The 17,733-nt window shown below is 45.7% G+C and overlaps 1 protein-coding gene across 3 annotated transcripts in view; it reads right to left on the bottom strand.

The window, feature by feature from the left end:
* LOC114768449 (sodium- and chloride-dependent GABA transporter 2-like) overlaps window positions 1-17,733 on the bottom strand; it is a 48,781-nt gene that overhangs the window by 24,242 nt on the left and 6,806 nt on the right. For all 3 annotated transcript variants that reach the window (XM_028960763.1, XM_028960750.1, XM_028960756.1), the window contains exons 5-6: window positions 15,519-15,659; window positions 15,328-15,406 (exon numbers count right to left, since the gene is read on the bottom strand). In XM_028960763.1, coding sequence (XP_028816596.1) covers window positions 15,328-15,406; window positions 15,519-15,659 — 220 coding nt within the window. The remainder of the gene's footprint in view (window positions 1-15,327; window positions 15,407-15,518; window positions 15,660-17,733) is intronic.

The raw sequence follows: 17,733 nt of genomic DNA, 5'->3' as shown, positions 1-17,733 counted from the left end.
GTGGACAGACTTGGAGAAGCGATCCACTATGGTCAGGATGGTGGACATTCCGTTGGCTTCAGGGAGACCGGTGATGAAGTCCAAGGCGAGGTGGGTCCAGGGACGATGAGGAATGGGAAAAGGATGCCCGGGCACAGATGTCGCAGGTGTCAATGTAGGCCTGTACATCCCGCCATAACAAAGGCCACCAAAACGCCCGGTGAATGAAGGAGAGGGTCCGTTGACGTCCTGGATGGCCTGAGAGTACAGAGGAGTAGCCCCAATAATACCGGCAGGTGTTGGGCACGTACAGGCACCCTTGTGGGATTTTGGCCGGACCAGGGTCGGACGTCTGGGCAGCCCAGACCTTAGTCTCCAGGGACCACCGGAGAGGACCCAGGATGCGATGAGGTGGGAGAATGGGCTCGGGGTCAGAAGATAGGGAATCTGGAGCGTGCTGTTGGGACGGTGCGTCAGCTTTTTGATTTCTGGACCCACCTCTGACGCGTCCACCTCCATCAAAAACGGAAGTGAAGGATCTGGATGTTGGTGCGACGAAGACTGGTCTCACATGTTGGATGTGGGATTCCAAGGTGGGTGAGTAGATGAGAACATCATCCAGGTAAGCATACACCCACCGTCCCAGCGGTCCGGGAGAGCGTCGTTAATGAACTGCTGAAAGACGGCGGGTGCATTGCACAGTACAAAGGGGATGACCAAGGATTTGAAGTACGGTGAATTGACTGACGAACGAGGAACCCTGGCACAGATAATATAACTGTGACGCGATGTATTCCACACTGTCTGGATGGCAGAATGTGTTTTTTAACTTTTCCATGAACGCGAGATAAGTCAGCGATGTGGAATTGGGTGCAATGAGCCGCGTAGCCGGCCACTCAGTGGCCGGACCAGTCAGCACAGAGAGGAGCAGCGCAATCTGCGATCGGGAACTGGGGTACTGAGTGGTTAGGAGTGCCTCAACGCTCCACTTGGTCCCGTTCCAGCGCTATGGGAGTGCCAGACTGGGTTCAGGAGCCGCGGGGGGAGAAGTCCCGCAAGGAGGCAAGTAAGTTCCCTCCGACTTAATATGCAAACGCAAACCAGCGTAAGCCGCAACACCACACGGATGTTGTCATTCGCGTTAGGGTATGATATAGGACGGGACAAAAAGCGAGGAAGGAGTTCAGGAGAGAGGATGCGATAAGGGCAGGAACGGTCTTACTTCTTGGAGAGTAGAGTGGAGCTGAGTCTCATTGACGCATGTCAATCAATGACTAAGAGGCTGGCAGTGGCCATCTTGCCAATTTACAGGAGTCACGTTACCTTGTTTCTGTGTTGCTCCCAGTCACATGGATGGAATCATGTGACAGTAATGAGGTAAACTATTGCAGAGTCATCAGATAACATCTGTAGGAAGCAGTTGGTGAAGTTGTGAATAATGTCTGCAGTGTATATGCAAATTTCTTACAAACTGTGGTCGGTTGGTGAGGTAGTCCAGGATCCATGCCCCACAACAGGGGCAGTGATGGCCAAGTGATTCAGGAAGCGGCCAGGAACAAGTCAGAATCCTGATCCGCAAAGGTGCCACTGAGCAAAGTACCGTCCCCACACACTGCTCCCTGGGCGCCTGTCATGGATTCCCACTACTCACCAAGGGTGATGAATTAATAGCAGAGGACACATTTTGTTGTGTCCACCATGTGCTGTGCTGCAGTGTTTCACAATGACAATCACTTTACTTCACATGTTGTGAGGTGATGATTCACTCCTGTTTGTACTCCAGCTTGTCTCTCAGGATTGTGGGAAGCATGGTGTTGAAAGCACTGTAGAAACAAAGAACATGAGTCTTACAGTGCTCTCAAAGTACACAAGTCTCATAGTGCTCTCAATAGTCTCAGATGATCTCCACTCTGTACGCAGACTCATTATTTAATCCTCCTCAGTTTCCTCCTGGATGCTGTGTTTGGGGGTGGGGAGCAGTGAGCAGGATGTGTGGATGAGGTTTGAAGTTGTTGAGCTTTCTGAGGTGGAACAGCAATAGGGGTGGGGGGAGTCTGCATCTGACGTTGAAGACTGCATCCTGGATTAATCAAACCTGTTGAAGTTATTCAGTTCATTTGGCCACCTCATATCCCCCACCAACAGTTTTGTTCCTTGTGACCCAATTCTAAGGCCATATTGGCTCACATTTTTGTGCTGAAGCTGCTTCCCCTTCTTCATCCTCTATCTGTCGTTTCCATTCCCGATTAGTCCTTTCAGCCCCCTTTGAACCCTTTACAGCTCTTCTTTGTCTGATATAATATGAAGGCCACCCACATCTGCTTGAGTGCCTATCCATAGGCATCCACCGATACCTCCCTCACACATCCACCAACAGCACTTGATGTGCCAGTGGAGTTGTCAGTGACCGTTACCATCTTCCACAATACAGGAGGACTGCTAACAGCAGCAGAAGGGACATGTGGTGGCAGGGGCTGCACGTTCCATCGCAGCCTCCGGATGGCAGCTCCCGAGGAACCTCAACCCACTGACCATGGTATTTTTGCTGTGTTGTATATTTGATTGTATGGTGTATTTGTGTGTTTCAGGAAGACGACTATAAATAAAACGTATACCCCACAGTACATTCAATGAAGGATTCACACTGAACATGTACTGCTCCCTTGTAAATCATCAGAAAACTGTGGATTTTATACATTACTTATTACTGTTGTGTGCTACTGTAAGTGAGTCAATGCAGTGGCAATTTAGCAAAGTGTCAGGATCTGGGCAATTTAGCGGGAGCAGAGAGGCAGAGTGCCTGGGAACAGTGGATGGAGTGCCGGTCCCCCATGGATGTCAGGCCACGTGCTTTAGCCCTGGCCTGACATCCTGGTCTGAAGTCATCAGCGCGGGACAGCCAGCGGTGCATGGTGCTGTTCCCGAGCCAGGTTGAGATGTTTCCCGTCAGGATGCTCTCTATGGTGCAGAAGTAGAAGTTCCTTGGAGGGCAGTCTAAAGTCTCTCAGGTGTCTGAGGTGGTAGATTCTGCCGGGCCTTTTTCACCACGCTGTTGATGTGAGAGGATCATGACAGGTCCTGCGTGATGTTAACACTGAGGTATCGGAAGCGCTCCACTCTCTCCACTGGGCTCCTGTTGATGACAAGGGTGTGGTAGGTCCTCTCCTGCTTGGTACTAAAGTCCACTATTAACTCCTTTGTCTTTCTGACAAACAGGTGGAGATTGTTGCTCTGGCACCAATTCTCCAGATTTCCAACCTGTCGGTAGGCTGCCTCGTCATTTGTCAGAGATCAGGCCCACCACGACAGTCGTCGTCATCTTCCTCTGCTTATCCTGGTCGCGGGGCAGCATCCCAAGTAGGGAATTCCAGACAGCCCTCTCCCCAGCCACCCCCACCAGCTCCTCCAGGAGGACCCCAAGGCATTCCCTGACCAGATATATACTATGGTCTCAGATTTGGAGGTGCTGATCCTCATCCCAGCCACTTCACACTTGGCTGCAAACCTACCCAGCAAGAGCTGAAAGTAGGAGCCTGATGAAGCTAGGAGGACCACATCATCTTCAAAAAGCAGAGACGAGATTCTCCTGCCACCAAACTCGACACCCTCCACACCACAGCTGCACGTAGAAATTCTATCCATATAGGTTATGAACAGAACCGTTGACAAAGAGCAGCCCTAGCGGACTCCAACCCTCACTGGGAACAGGTCCGACTTACTGCCGGCTATGCAGACCAAACTCACGCTCCTCTTGTACAGGGACTGAATGGCCCTTACAACCCCATACTCCTGGAGCGCCCCCCCATAGGATGCCCATGGGGACACGGTCATAAGCCTTCTCCAAATCCACAAAACACATGTGGATAGTCGGAACTGGCCCCAATGTCCTCTCACCCGGAGCAACTCCAGGAAAGGAAAGTGTCCAACCTCTCTCAAGGACTTGGGTTCCAGAGCCAATGCTATGTGTCGAGGTGAGTCCGACTATATCTAGCCGGTACCGCTCAACCTCTTCCACAAGCTCCAGTTCCTTTCCCATCAGAGAGGTGACTTTTCATGTACTAATAGCCAGTTTCCTTGTCTGGGGATCGGACCTCCAAAGCTCCCACCTTGGTCTGCCACCTAATCAACATTGCACCGGACCCTTCATGTTCCTCCGGTGGGTGGTGGGTCCACAGTTGGATGAGCCCATGTATCCGGTTCGGGTTGGGCCCAGTCATAGGTGTACAGAGAGTACAGCAGGGGGGTCAAAAGGGGCTAATCCAGAGCCAATCCAGAGTTTCATTTTCATCCTGTGTTATTATGTTTCCTGATTGGCCGGGGACACACACAGGGTGTACACACACCCACCATTCACTCACATCTATGGTTTGTGTGCATTCCTTTGGAAAACCTGGGCAAACCCATGCCAAACACAAGGAGATAATGTAAACTCCACAGCTGGGATCCGAACTCGCAACCTTGAATGTTTATGGCCATGTAGAGAAAGTTATTTTATTACGTTCCTTTTAAAAGATTAATTATTTTGAATGAATCGTTCACTAACTGCACAACACTACTTCAAAGGATCAACAGTGGACATACAAAGAAGACCTGAAAAAGATGTTGCTTCAATGTGTCTATATGCAGTGGAATACAAGTGAAAAGTCAGTGTTTGAGGATTTTCTTTAAACTTTAAAAAATTCCATATGCACATTCGTGTGAACTCTGGTTTTCTCTACAATGAACCCAGTGTCCCAGGTAGGCCCCCAGCAGCCATGATCCTGAGTAACAGGATTAAGCAGTTATGGAAAGTGAGTGAGTGAGAGTGAGTGACATCATAGAAATGTCAGTGTAGCCACCAAATGTTGCAAGGTTAATCGTTGTAATATCCTAGGGGGTACACAGGGTGGCGCATGCAGGTATTCAGGTATAAAGGTAGCACAAACTATGTTGTTGGTAGGTGTTTGACCCGGAAGGGCAAAGGGTTTTTTGACCGCTTGCACGAATGCTACGCCAACTCTTACAAAACTGTTTGCTGTACCTCCAACTCCGATTGCTAACTGGTGATATCTGCAAAGTGCTTTGGAATAAATGGACATTTTTGTATTAGACATTGAGGTTCATTTAATTGTGTAGCATATAATGGAACCAACAGAGTATAGCATTGTTACATCAAGCGCATCAGCCAGGCCACGTCTCGTGTCAGGCACCTCAGTAGTTCGGTAAAAGACCAAACTCCTTTAATAAAAAACCCGGCTCCGCTGCCAACGCTGAATCCGCCGACGCTGACGCCGCAGCACCAAGTCGGATTTTAGAAAGCAAGCTTCGGAATCTTGCCTGGATGGAATTAGGACCAGCCGAGAGCCATCTTTTCTTGTGGATTATCGTTTGGAAATATGTGGGATTATTGGAATACGAGGAGCCTTTTTGTTTGGATACCGAAATCAGCGTAAGAAGGAGCTGCATGGCACCCAACGGAAAAAGTTTTTAGTAGCGTTATAATTTGATTGACATTTCAATTGTGTGAATACAAACCTGGGGATGAAAAGCAAGCTCAAGGTAAAGCCAGTGAACTGACTGTAATCGGTGAACTTTGCGTGACTGACGTCACTTTGAGCTGTCGACTGTTTATCATGGAGATGCGCGACACGTACGCTTGTGGACAGACTGTAATGAGAAACTCTGGTACAAACTGTGTGGTTAGCGGTGTTCAACACCAGCAGTCTAAACGTGCTGAAGCTCTTGCAGATAAAGAGGTTACTTTGCAAACGGACAGAAAGCTTAAGTTGGACAAAGCCAGCGTTATTAAAAAATCTATGCTAGGTTTAAGGAATGATAAATCACTGTTACAAATTGCACTGAAGGACCTAATAGAAACATGTAATGATGCAAAGCGTATTCATGAGTCATGAGTTATGTTTATTGCCTGTAGAAGAAAGGGATAAACATGAAACTTGGTTTAATGTGAAATTAATATCTATTAATGAGGTTATTTCTGAAACAAAGAGTCTTTTTTTCCATGTGTTCTGAAAAGAAAAAAGTTGATGTGTTTATGGGTTCACCTGAAATGTTGGATGTTGATCAAAATGTAAATGGTCAGGAATCAAATATGGGGTTTAAAAGTGTAAATGTGGATGATGAAAGTGTGTCTAATATCGGTAACAAATGGTCACATAAAAGTGTTAGCAGTAGTAGATCCAGTACATCTTCGGCTAGAATCAAGGCTGAGGCTGAGAGAGCTGCACTTGTAGCTAAGGCTACAGCTTTAAAGGAAAAACATGCTCTGGAGTAACAGGAACAGCAGTTAAGAAGAAGAAGGGAGCAGCTTGACCTAGAGGCAGTTGGCTGTGCTACAAGCTTTTGAGCAAAATGGTTGTTCTACAACATCCCGTGATAGTATGAATTCCTATGTGGAAAAGGAAAAAGGAAAAATGGTTCCATCAAATCTCTTGAACCCTAAAGTAAAGGAATTCCAACCTGGGTCAAGGTTAACACACCATGCTTCTGCAAAAGAATCTTTACCATCTAACAACCCATTGTTACAAGATGTGCGCAAAAGAAGAACAGAAATGTGGTGCCTGGATAATGCTACTTATCACTGCATTCCTTCTGATGTACTGCAGGAAATCTGTGGATCAGCTTACAAGCAGCAGAACTTGGAACTCAGGCAAGAGCCAGGAAGGCAAAGACCTTTAATAGATCTTGCTAATAATGCTCAATCACCAGAGCTACTGGCTATAATGCAAAGACAAACCGATATCACATTAGCCATGGTACAAACAACACCATAAGTCGTCATTGCCAGCCAGGGAAATTCCACTGTTTGACGGGGACCCTCTTCTATTTAGACCATTCATTAAAGCATTTGAACAGGGTGTGGAAAGCAAAGCTAAAGATGAAGATTGTCTATATTATTTGGAACAGTTCACCAGAGGACAGCCACATGAGTTGGTGCGTAGCTGTCAACATATGACACCTGAACATGGCTACACTGTGGCGAAGGGTCTTTTGCAGGAGCACTTTGGCAATCCATATAAAGTTGCTACAGCTTACATGAAGAAGGCTTTGGCATGGACAACAATTAAGCCTGAAGATGTGGAAGCACTGCAAGCCTACTCATTGTTTTTACGAGGTTGTTTTAATGCGATGGGGGAACTTCAATACCTACAGGAATTGGACATGCCTGTAAATATAAGAACGATTACTTCAAAACTTCCATTTAAAATGAGAGAGCAATGGATATCTACTGCTCATGATATCATGATGAGGACTCAAGACAGAGCCCACATCAGTGATTTGGTACAGCTTATGGAGCGCCATGTTCAAATCCTTTCTGATCCTCTCTTTGGCAACATACAGGATGCACGTCTGGGAGTTTCTGTGTCAAGGCCTACATCAGGGTCTAAACCACAGCCTAGGAGTTATGCAAGGGCTAACATTGTGGCTACTACTGTAACCTCTAAAGATGTGTCTAAAGGTGAAAAGGAGGAACTGTTGGATAAGGAGGATGTGGTGAAAGAGAAATATCTTTGTTGCAAGCATTGCCACTTTCTGGAGGAATGCAGGCAATTTGAAGTAAAGAAGCACAAAGAGAAGATTCTTTTCTTGAAACAAAGGGGAATTTGTTTCGCGTGTCTACGCATTGTGAAAAGCGTTTAACATGTAAAATTGTGAACGGTTTCATCCTACTGTACTACATATTAAAAGACAACCGGAACAGTTAAGAGCCTCAACTGATCAGCAGCAGTCATCTTTACAAACGTGTGGACATACAGGGGCCGGTAATGACAAATGTGGCTTATCTATCCTTTCTGTGAAGGTGAAGTCTGCAAAGGGAGACCGTGTCATTGCAACTTATGCTTTTCTGGATCTTGGGAGCTCAGCTACGTTCTGTTCGGAACATCTGATGCAGAAGCTGAAAATAACAGGCAAAAGAACTAGTTTCCTGTTGCGAACAATGGGACAAGAAAGGTTTGTTCCAGCATATTTGTTATCCAGCTTAGAGGTATCTGGTCTGGACAGTAATAAATTCTATTCCTTACCTGTATTTACGCAGAAAGAAATGCCATTCACTGTGAATAACATGATGACATCTGAAGATCTGAGTAAGTGGCCATGTCTGTCAAAGGTGCACATCCCAAGTGTGAAGGCAAATGTTGACCTGTTAATAGGAACTAACGCACCCAAGGTATTAGAACCATGGGAGGTCATCAATAGTTGCCATAATGGTCCATATGCAATTAGAACAGTGTTGAGATGGGTGGTCAATGGCCCACTGAGTGGAAACAGTGAGGCAACGTTATCGTCTGTCACAGTGAACCGCATCTCTCTGCAGAGGCTTGAAGACATGCTCACCAGTCAATATAATCAGGACTTCATTGAGAATGCTACAGAGGAAAAGGAAATGTCTCAAGATGACCTCAGATTTATGGAGATAATGGAGAATTCAGCAGCCTTGCAGGATGGAAGATACTGTTTAAAGTTACCTTTCAGGAAGGAGGATGTTTCTCTGCCCAATAACCTGGCAGTAGTGAAGCAGAGGATGCACGGATTAAGAAGAAGATTCTTGCATAATGAAACCTTGCGGCAAGAGTATGCAGCATATGTGAATAATCTTATTGCTAACACCTATGCAGAGTCTGTGACCCAGCGGAAGCTCCAAGGTGAGTCTGGCAAAGTGTGGTACATTCCTCACCATGCAGTTCGCCACCCAAGGAAAGGAACCCTTCGGGTTGTGTTTGATTGTGGAGCAACGTTTCAGGGCACATCCCTAAATAAAGAGTTACTTCAGGGTCCTAATTTTACCAGTTCATTGCTTGGGGTCTTGCTTCACTTTAGGAAGGAACCTGTTGCATTCATGGGTGACATACAAGCCATGTTTCACCAGGTAAAAGTTGCCGAAGAGGATCGTGATTTTCTCCATTTTTTGTGGTAGCCCAACGGAGATATCACTCAAGAACTGGTAGAATACCGGATGACCGTACACTTGTTTGGAGCTGTGTCTTCTCCAAGTTGCGCAAGCTATGCACTGAGGAAAAGTGCTGATGATCATCAGTCTGAGTTTGCGGCCGGTTTATGTCAAGCAATCAAGGAAAACTTTTACATGGACGATGTTTTGAAAAGCTTAGCCACTGAAGGGGATTCTATCCAGATGATTAACGATCTAACAGGATTGTGCAAGAAGGGAGGTTTTGCATTGCAAAAGTGGATAAGCAACAGCCGCACTGTCTTACAGGCCATTGCAATGGAGCAAAGGGCTAAGGATTTAAAGGAACTTGATCTGGATCGAGATAACCTTCCACTGGAAACAGCTTTGGGGTCCCTATGTTGCATAGAAACTGACTCTTTCAGATTCCAGATTGAGGTAAACCAAAGGACACTTACCAGACGGGGCATGCTATCAACCATCTGCTCAGTGTATGATCCTCTAGGTTTACTGGCACCTGTGACACTGCCTGCAAAGGTGATGCAGCAGGAATTATGTAGAAGAGGTTGTGCATGGGACGATTCCTTGCCATCTGACATCTTAAACCTATGGAAACCATGGTTGGAAGATTTAAACAAGCTTCCTTTGCAAGATGGCGGCGCGTGCACACGCAGCGGCTTCTCTCTCTCCCGACCAAACAGCGTTTTCGTGTTTTTCGTCCTGTAAGTCGCAGTGTTTTTGTACGTCTTCGTCGCGTTTATCTGCCCTCAAGCGCTCGTATAGCCGAACATTTTTGCTCGACGTCGGAAGAAACAAAGTTTTTAAGTTGAACTCTGTGGACACTGAAGAGCTGAATGGACTGGGTCTGCTCCGGAGGCCTACTCAATCACCGACCCCCACTCCTGCACCTCGCCCACAATGGAGGCGCCTCAAGTGGTGTGAGAGGAAGCAGAAGAGGGGTAAGCGCGGAGGTATCTGAGCTAGGCTAACGGCTAGCCCACACAAACCTGCTATCCCTTCCATCGTTCTGGCCAACGTTCGCTCATTGGAAAACAAACTGGACTACATCCGACTACTACGTTCATCCCAAAGGAACGTAAAGGACTGTTGTGTTTTTGTGTTCACGGAAACATGGCTCAGCGACAGTGTCCCGGACCGCGCCATTCAGCTCGACCAGCTGACATGCTATCGTGCCGACAGGGTCGTCGTCACGGGGGGTAAGACCCGCGGTGGCGGACTTTGTGTTTATATCAGTGACGCTATGGTTATTAAGTGCCGACTGTTCTACCTACCGAGGGAATATGCAGCTGTACTTCTGTGTGTGGTGTACATCCATTTACATTTACATTTACAGCATTTATCAGACGCCCTTATCCAGAGCGACTTACAATCAGTATTACAGGGACAGTCTCCCTGGAGCAATTTAGGGTTAAGTGTCTTGCTCAGGGACACAATGGTAATTCGAACCCGGGTCTTCTGGTTCATAGGCGAGTGTGTTACCCACTAGGCTACTACCACCCTATACCACATCCCTCCCACCTCCAACAACAACAGGAGCGAGGCACTACATGAACTATACCAGCACATCAGTGAGCAGCAAACAGCCCACCCTGATGCTTTTCTCATTGCGGCGGGGGATTTCAATCATGCAGACTTAAAGAGCGTGTTTCCAAAAATACAGCAACACATTGACTTTCCAACACGGGGAAATAACACACTGGATCTTGTTTACACCACCCAGAGAGGAGCCTACAAAGCTTTTCCCCTCCCCCACCTCGGCGCCTCTGATCACATCTCTGTCATGCTAATGCCCTCTTACAGACCGCTGGTAAAAGTCAACAAACCGGTTCGTAAGCAGATAAAAGTGTGGCCAGAAGGGTCTTCAGAGGTGTTACAGGACTGCTTTAACACCACAGACTGGAATATGTTCAAACAGGCTGCCACTTACAACAACACCATTGACCTCCAGGAGTACACAGAGACTGTTACAGCCTACATTAACAAATGCACTGAGGATGTAACAGTCACCAAAACCATCACTGTCCATGCCAACCAAAAGCCATGGATGACAGGGGAGGTCTACAGGCTGCTGAAAGCTCGGAACGCTGCCTTCAGAGTTGGAGACGAGGCGAGCCTGAAGACAGCCAGGACCAACCTTTCCCGTGGCATCAGAGAGGCTAAGAGACAGTACTCCAGAGGAATATCTCGTCGCTTCAAAGACAGCAGGGACACACAGAGCCTGTGGCGGGGCATACAAACCAACACGGATTACAAGCCCCCTCCACAGACCTGTGATAGCACCATCTCCCTGCTGAACGAGCTGAACACCTTTTTCGCTCGCTTTGAAGGGAAAAACAGCACCACAGCACAGAAGACCACACCCCCTCCTGGTGACCAGGTGTTGACTCTGTCCCCGGACAGTGTGAGGAGATCCCTCAGCAGGATCAACGCTCGCAAAGCTCCGGGCCCTGACAACATTCCTGGTCATGTACTGAAGGACTGTGCAGTGGAACTCACTGATGTCTTCACAGACATCTTTAACATCTCACTCTCCCAGGCTGTCGTCCCCACCTGCTTCAAAGAAACCACAATCATTCCGGTGCCAAAAAACTCATCTCCTTCCTGCTTTAATGACTACCGTACAATTGCACTTACCCCCATCCTCATGAAGTGCTTTGAACGGCTAGTCATGAAGCACATTAAGTCTGCCCTTCCCCCCTCACTGGACCCCTTCCAGTTTGCATATCGGCCCAACCGCTCAACCGATGATGCCATCTCCACTGCACTCCACTCAGCACTCACACATCTGGACAAAAAAAGACTCATATGTCCGAATGCTGTTCATAGACTTCAGCTCAGCATTTAACACTATAATCCCACAACAGCTCACAGCTGTGTGGTTTGGAGCCTGCAATGCGTCCTGCCAAAAAACTCAGAGCAGCTGAGAGAATCATCGGTGTCCCTCTCCCCTCCCTCCAAGACATCTACAGCACACGCCTCACCAAGAAAGCCCTCGGCATAGCAGCTGATCCCACCCACCCAATGCAAACCTTCTTCAGCCTGCTGCCATCAGGGAGGAGACTGCGGAGTCTCCAGGCCAGGACCAGCAGACTGAAGGACAGCTTCACCCATCAGGCTGTCAGGAAACTCAACTCCCTCCCAGCTCTGCCCCCACTCCCCTCACTCCCCTCTTCTGCTCCACAAACTTTCTGAACCCTAACACACACAAACTGACCACCAGTCACTCTGTGCAGCTTTGGTCTGCCAACTACCTCACTTGTCACTTTGTCACTTTAAACTTACCTCTGTTGCACTACATGGTTTTGCACTCTCCACCATGTGCCCTTATTTGTATATGGTGTTTTTAAAATTGTATATTGTGTTTTTTTTTTATTGTATTTATACCTTTGTATTCAATGTTACTGTTTTGTATTTAATGTTACTTGTATGGGTCTGAGAGTAACGTAATTTCAATTCTCTGCATGTCCTGTACATTGAATTGACAATAAAGCTGACTTTGACTTACCCAGATGTGTCAAGCCCGTGGACTTCTGTGAAGTGGTGCAGGCCCAATTACATCACTTTGCGGATGCCAGTGAAATTGGCTATGGATATGTGACATACTTGAGGATGGAGAATCGACAAGGGCACATCCATGTAGCCTTTCTGCTTGGCAAGGCTAGAGTTACACCGCTGAAGGCTATAACCATTCCACGACTGGAACTGACTGCGGCAGTCTTGGTTGTGAAGGTAGACTCAATGCTGAAGATGGAGCTGAATTTAAGATTGGATGATTCTATTTTTTGGACAGACAGTACTTCAGTGTTAAAATACATCAAGAATGAGGATAAAAGATTTCACACATTTGTAGTTAATAGAATATCAACCATCCAAGGGGCATCAAAGCCTTGGCAATGAAGGCATGTTTGCTCCAAGGATAATCCAGATGACGCTTCGAGAGGTTTGAAGATAGCAAACTTCTAGGTGGTGTAGAGGTCCCACTTTTCTTTGGAACTTGATGGAGGACTGGCCCAATGCTGTACTGGACTATTCTTTAAGGATTGATGACCAAGAGGTGAGAAGAGAGGTCTCTACAAAGTCAAGCCTCTTAGTCAAGCCTACTGACCAACTCATCAGGTACTTTTCTGACTGGAGAAGGCTCAAAAGAGCAGTAGCGTGGTTTCTCCATCTTAAAACCATGTTGCTGGAGAAAGTTCACTGGAGAAAGACACCAAAGAGTCCTGTGGAAAGGTTCAGGGTGACACCGTGTAAAACATTGATTGTGGATGATCTGTTGCATGCCGAGGCTGCAGTGATTCGCTATTGTCAGCAGCAGCATTTCAAGAAGGAGATTGAGGCACTGTCCTCTAAGAGGGACGCAGTGAGTCGCCAGAGTCCGATATACAGGTTGAACCCAGTTCTGGTTGATGGCCTATTGAGGGTTGGAGGCAGACTGAGCAGAGGAGCGATGCCTGAAGAACTTAAACATCCCATTATTCTCTCTAAGGAACAACATTTCTCAACACTTATACTCAAACAAGCTCATCAAAGTCTGGGTCATGCAGGACAAACTCACACATTGTCGTCAGTTAGAAAGAAATTCTGGATTACCAAGGCAAATGCAGCAGTGAGGAGAATGATTGCTGGTTGCAGCTTCTGTAGGCAATACAATGGACGTCTTCTGGAGCAAAGAATGGCTGATCTTCCAGAAGCAAGAATCCAGCCTGATCTACCACCTTTTACCAAAACAGGAGTGGATTATTTCAGTCCTGTAGAAGTGCGGAAAGGAAGAGGAATATGTAAAAGGTATGGCATCATATTTACCTGTTTAGCTAGCAGAGCTGTACATCTAGAAGTTGCAGCTTTTCTAGAGACGGATGCCTGTATCAACGCTCTGCGGTGCTTCATCAGCAGAAGAGGTCAAGTGACTCACCTGGTATCTGATAATGGTGCAAACTTTGTTGGCGCAAATAGAGAACCGAAGGAAGCTCTTGCTGCAGTGAACAATCAGCAGATTGAAGGAGTTCTTGCTCAAGTTGGAATACATTGGCATTTTAACCCACCAATGGGTTCCCATCATGGTGGTGTGTGGGAGAGGATGATTCGTATGATACGAAGGGTCCTTAGTTCGGTTCTACGTCAGCAGACGCTGGATGATGATGGTTTGCATACAGTGTTCTGTGAGGCAGAAGCAATATTGAACGATCGACCACTTACCAAGTTGTCAGACGATCCCAATGATTTGGAAGCACTTACACCTAATCATCTTCTTTTGTTGAAAGGAAAACCAGCTTTGCCACCTGGAGTGTTTGAGCCTCATGACATCAATGTAAGAAAGAGATGGAGATCAATATCTCTCTGACTTGTTCTGGAAGAGATGGATACGAGAATATCTGCCTTTACTCCAAGAGAGGCAAAGGTGGAATGAGAAGAGGAGGAGTTTGTTATCATGGATGCCTCAGCTCCTCGAGGTTCGTGGCCATTAGCGAGGGTACTTGAAGTTTATCCTGATAAACAGGGTTTGGTACAAATGCTACGCCAACTCTTACAGGACTGTTTGCTGTACCTCCAACTCCAACTGTTAACTGGTGATATCTGCAAAGTGTTTTGGAATAAATGGACATTTTTGTATTAGACATCGAGGTTCATTTAATTGTGTAGCATATAACGGAACCAACAGAGTATAGCATTGTTAAATCAAGCACGTCAGCCAGGCCACGTCTTGTGTCAGGCACCCCAGTAGTTCGGTAAAAGACCAAACTCCTTTAATAGGCAGTCTTCTCTTTACAGTTTAAACTGGACTTCTTTTACCACCATACCATACAAACTTTATTTATTTAAAAGCACTTTAACATACAGTGTTGGCCACAAAGTGCTGTACAGATAATTGAGCATAAAACACATAGGACTATTTAAAAAAAGTCATGTAAAAAAATCCCATGAAACTTTTTAAAATTAACATTGAGATGGATCACCCATTATTAAATTATTTATTTTCTGTCACTCATGTTCTAGGATTGGATGTAGAATTAGGTGGTAAGGTAATGCTAATCCAAATAGTGAAAGATACATCTGGTGCATCCTTGTGTCTTGGGGATGAATGTTATTAGCCAGTGTTATCAGGAGCTTTCTGGCATTCACAGTCGATCACTGATTGATTCCAAGTCTGCAGCAGTTCCATCAGGCTAATGCTCAGACTCTATGAGTTTCTGATAGCATGGCCCAGGTTAATGGTTCATGTGTGCTTTGTATAGCTGGTGGGGTAATGAAAATGTTCAGAGCAGCTCTCTGGTTGCTCACTTTTGTTCGAACCTCTGGAGGTTTTTCCACAGACAGTTTTAAAAATTGTGGTATAAGAAAGTCGAAATCCCGAAGAAACAAAAACAGAAGTTAAGTGGGAAGTGGCAGAGCTCTATCTACACTGTAAACATCAATCAACTCACTCCCAGAACTCTGTCACTGGTGATGAAGAGTTTTCATGAAAAGTCAGGTTCAGACCAGTCTTCATGTCCACACAGGTCTCTGTTAATGAAAACCGTTCCATTCAGTTTTTTTTTTCATCCAAAATGATTTACTTAGTTTAATAATTTGTATAAAAACAAATTCATGAATTAGTTATAAAATGTGTAACTACCTGTGTTCCAGTTGTTTGCACAGCTGGCCCAAGGAAGCTCAGAGCAGAAAGATGAGAAAAGGTAGAAAAAGGCCCAGGCCAAAATGATGATGTAATATATACTGGAATACAAAACAACCATCTGATGTCCATAACCCATTCCTGCAGGGAATACATTGGGCAACAATTAAAACATCTAGAGGAACACCATCTCTGTGATATTAAGTTTGATAAACACACGGTCTAACTAATTTGGTCCCAAAACAAATAAAATCGTAATCAGAAAAAAACATCTAGTGTCTGGCCAATCGCTGCACTAAAACACAGTTTAGTGTGCAAAGTGCTGCCCCGGATATGTTCCAATTTTGTGTCAGCCAGTCGGACGACAACGTCACGAACTGAAGACGGCACAAATGCATGAATTTTTTTTAACTCATGCATTAATGGAAACATTTTCGGTAGCACATATCTATGACAGAGTTACGGACCCACTGTTTTACGTGTTTTAAAATGCTTCAAAAATACTTTAAATTCATTGTGCAGAGGGATCTGTGATGATTTTCCCTGCCATTTTCCATTTGCCCAGCAACTGCTGCAGTAAACACCAGTAAGAATCATGTGGAAATGCAGGCAGGGTCAGGGAGGCTGATGACCTCTAAGACTGCATTTCTAGGATTGTTGGTCTAAAACATAATTGGATTTAATTATTTTATATTATGTTATGTTTATTGTGTCTCTATTTGTTTATTTTCAGCCTCTTCCAGACCAGACCAGATTCAGAACCCGCTTCCTGGGAAAACCATTATTGTACACCTGCAGCAAGTTTGAACAACCAAAGAGGATGGACACTGGTCAAACTTGCGTCGCAGGTGTGCCACACTTTGAAAGACTGTGGAGGACTGGAAGGAGGAGCAACAGCTGAAAAGACAAAAAGACTGAGGACTAGCGCTGCATTTTTGTACAGTCTTGGCCAAAAGTTTTGAGAATAACATAAATAAGTTTGCTGCTTTGCATATACTCCAGAATGTTATGAAGAGTGATCAGATGAATTGCAAAGTCCCTCTTTGCCATGAGAATGAACTTAATCCCATAAAACCCATTTCCACTACATATCAGCCCTTCCAAAAAAGGACCAGGTGAAATCGGAGTGTTGAAGAGCACAATGCTGGAGATCATTCTGTCCCGCTGACTGAGTTAGAATAGCAGACTGGGTGCTTTAAAGGGTGATGCTTGAACATTAAAAACTTCAAGGAGAGAGGTTGAATTGTTGTGAAGAAGGCTTCAGGTTGGCCAAGAAAGTCCAACAAGCACCAGGACCATCCCCTGAAGATGATGCCACCAGAGTTTGCTCAGGAATGGCAACAAGCAGGTGTGATCTGCACGCCCAGTTAATCCCTCATGGCCTGGTGTGAAGAAGGGCAGCAAAGAAACCACTTCTCTCCAAGAAAAACATCAAAGACAGACTGATATTCTGCAAAAAGTCATTTTCTCTGAAGAAGTCCCTGTCCGATTGTTTGGGGCATGACTGAAAAATGACTGTCCGGAGAAGAAAAGGTGAGCACTACCATCAGTCCTGTCTCGTGCCAACAGTAAAGCATCCTGAGACCATTCATGTAGGGCAGTGGTGGCCTAGCAGTTAAGGAAGCGGTCCCATAATCAGAAAGCATAAGAACACAGCCATGAATACAGAATGGTACCAAAACATTCTCCAACAGCAGCTTCTCCCAGTCAACAGTTTGGTGAAAAACACTGCCTTTTCCATCATGATGGAGCACCGTGACATAAAGCCCAAGTGACTCAGGGAACAAAACATTGAAATTTTGGTTCCATGGCCTAGAATCTCCCTGGGCCTTAATCCAGTTGAGACCTTGGTCAATCCTCAAGAGGCAGGTGGACAAACAAAAACCCTCAATTTCTGACATACTCCAAGCACTGATTTATGAATGAATTGGATGTCATCAGTCAGGATTTGGCCTAGCTGTTGATTGACAGCATGCCAGGTCCAAGGTCCAACACTGCAAATATTGGCTCTTTCTATAAACTTGTAATTGTCAATATAAGCCTTTGAAACTTATAAAGTGCTTGTAATTACACCACAGAAATACACCACAGAAACAACTGACAAAAGATCTAAAACACTGAAGTAACAAACTTTGTGAAAACCAGTATTTGTGTCATTCTCAAAACTTTTGGCCATGACTGTTTATGTGAGTAATTTGTATTATGACTGTTCATG

This window comes from Denticeps clupeoides, chromosome 2 (genome assembly GCF_900700375.1).
Source record: "Denticeps clupeoides chromosome 2, fDenClu1.1, whole genome shotgun sequence".
In the NCBI taxonomy this organism is placed as follows: domain Eukaryota; kingdom Metazoa; phylum Chordata; class Actinopteri; order Clupeiformes; family Denticipitidae; genus Denticeps; species Denticeps clupeoides.
Note: the sequence above shows the minus strand (reverse complement) of the source record. Positions and strands in the feature narration are given on the sequence as shown.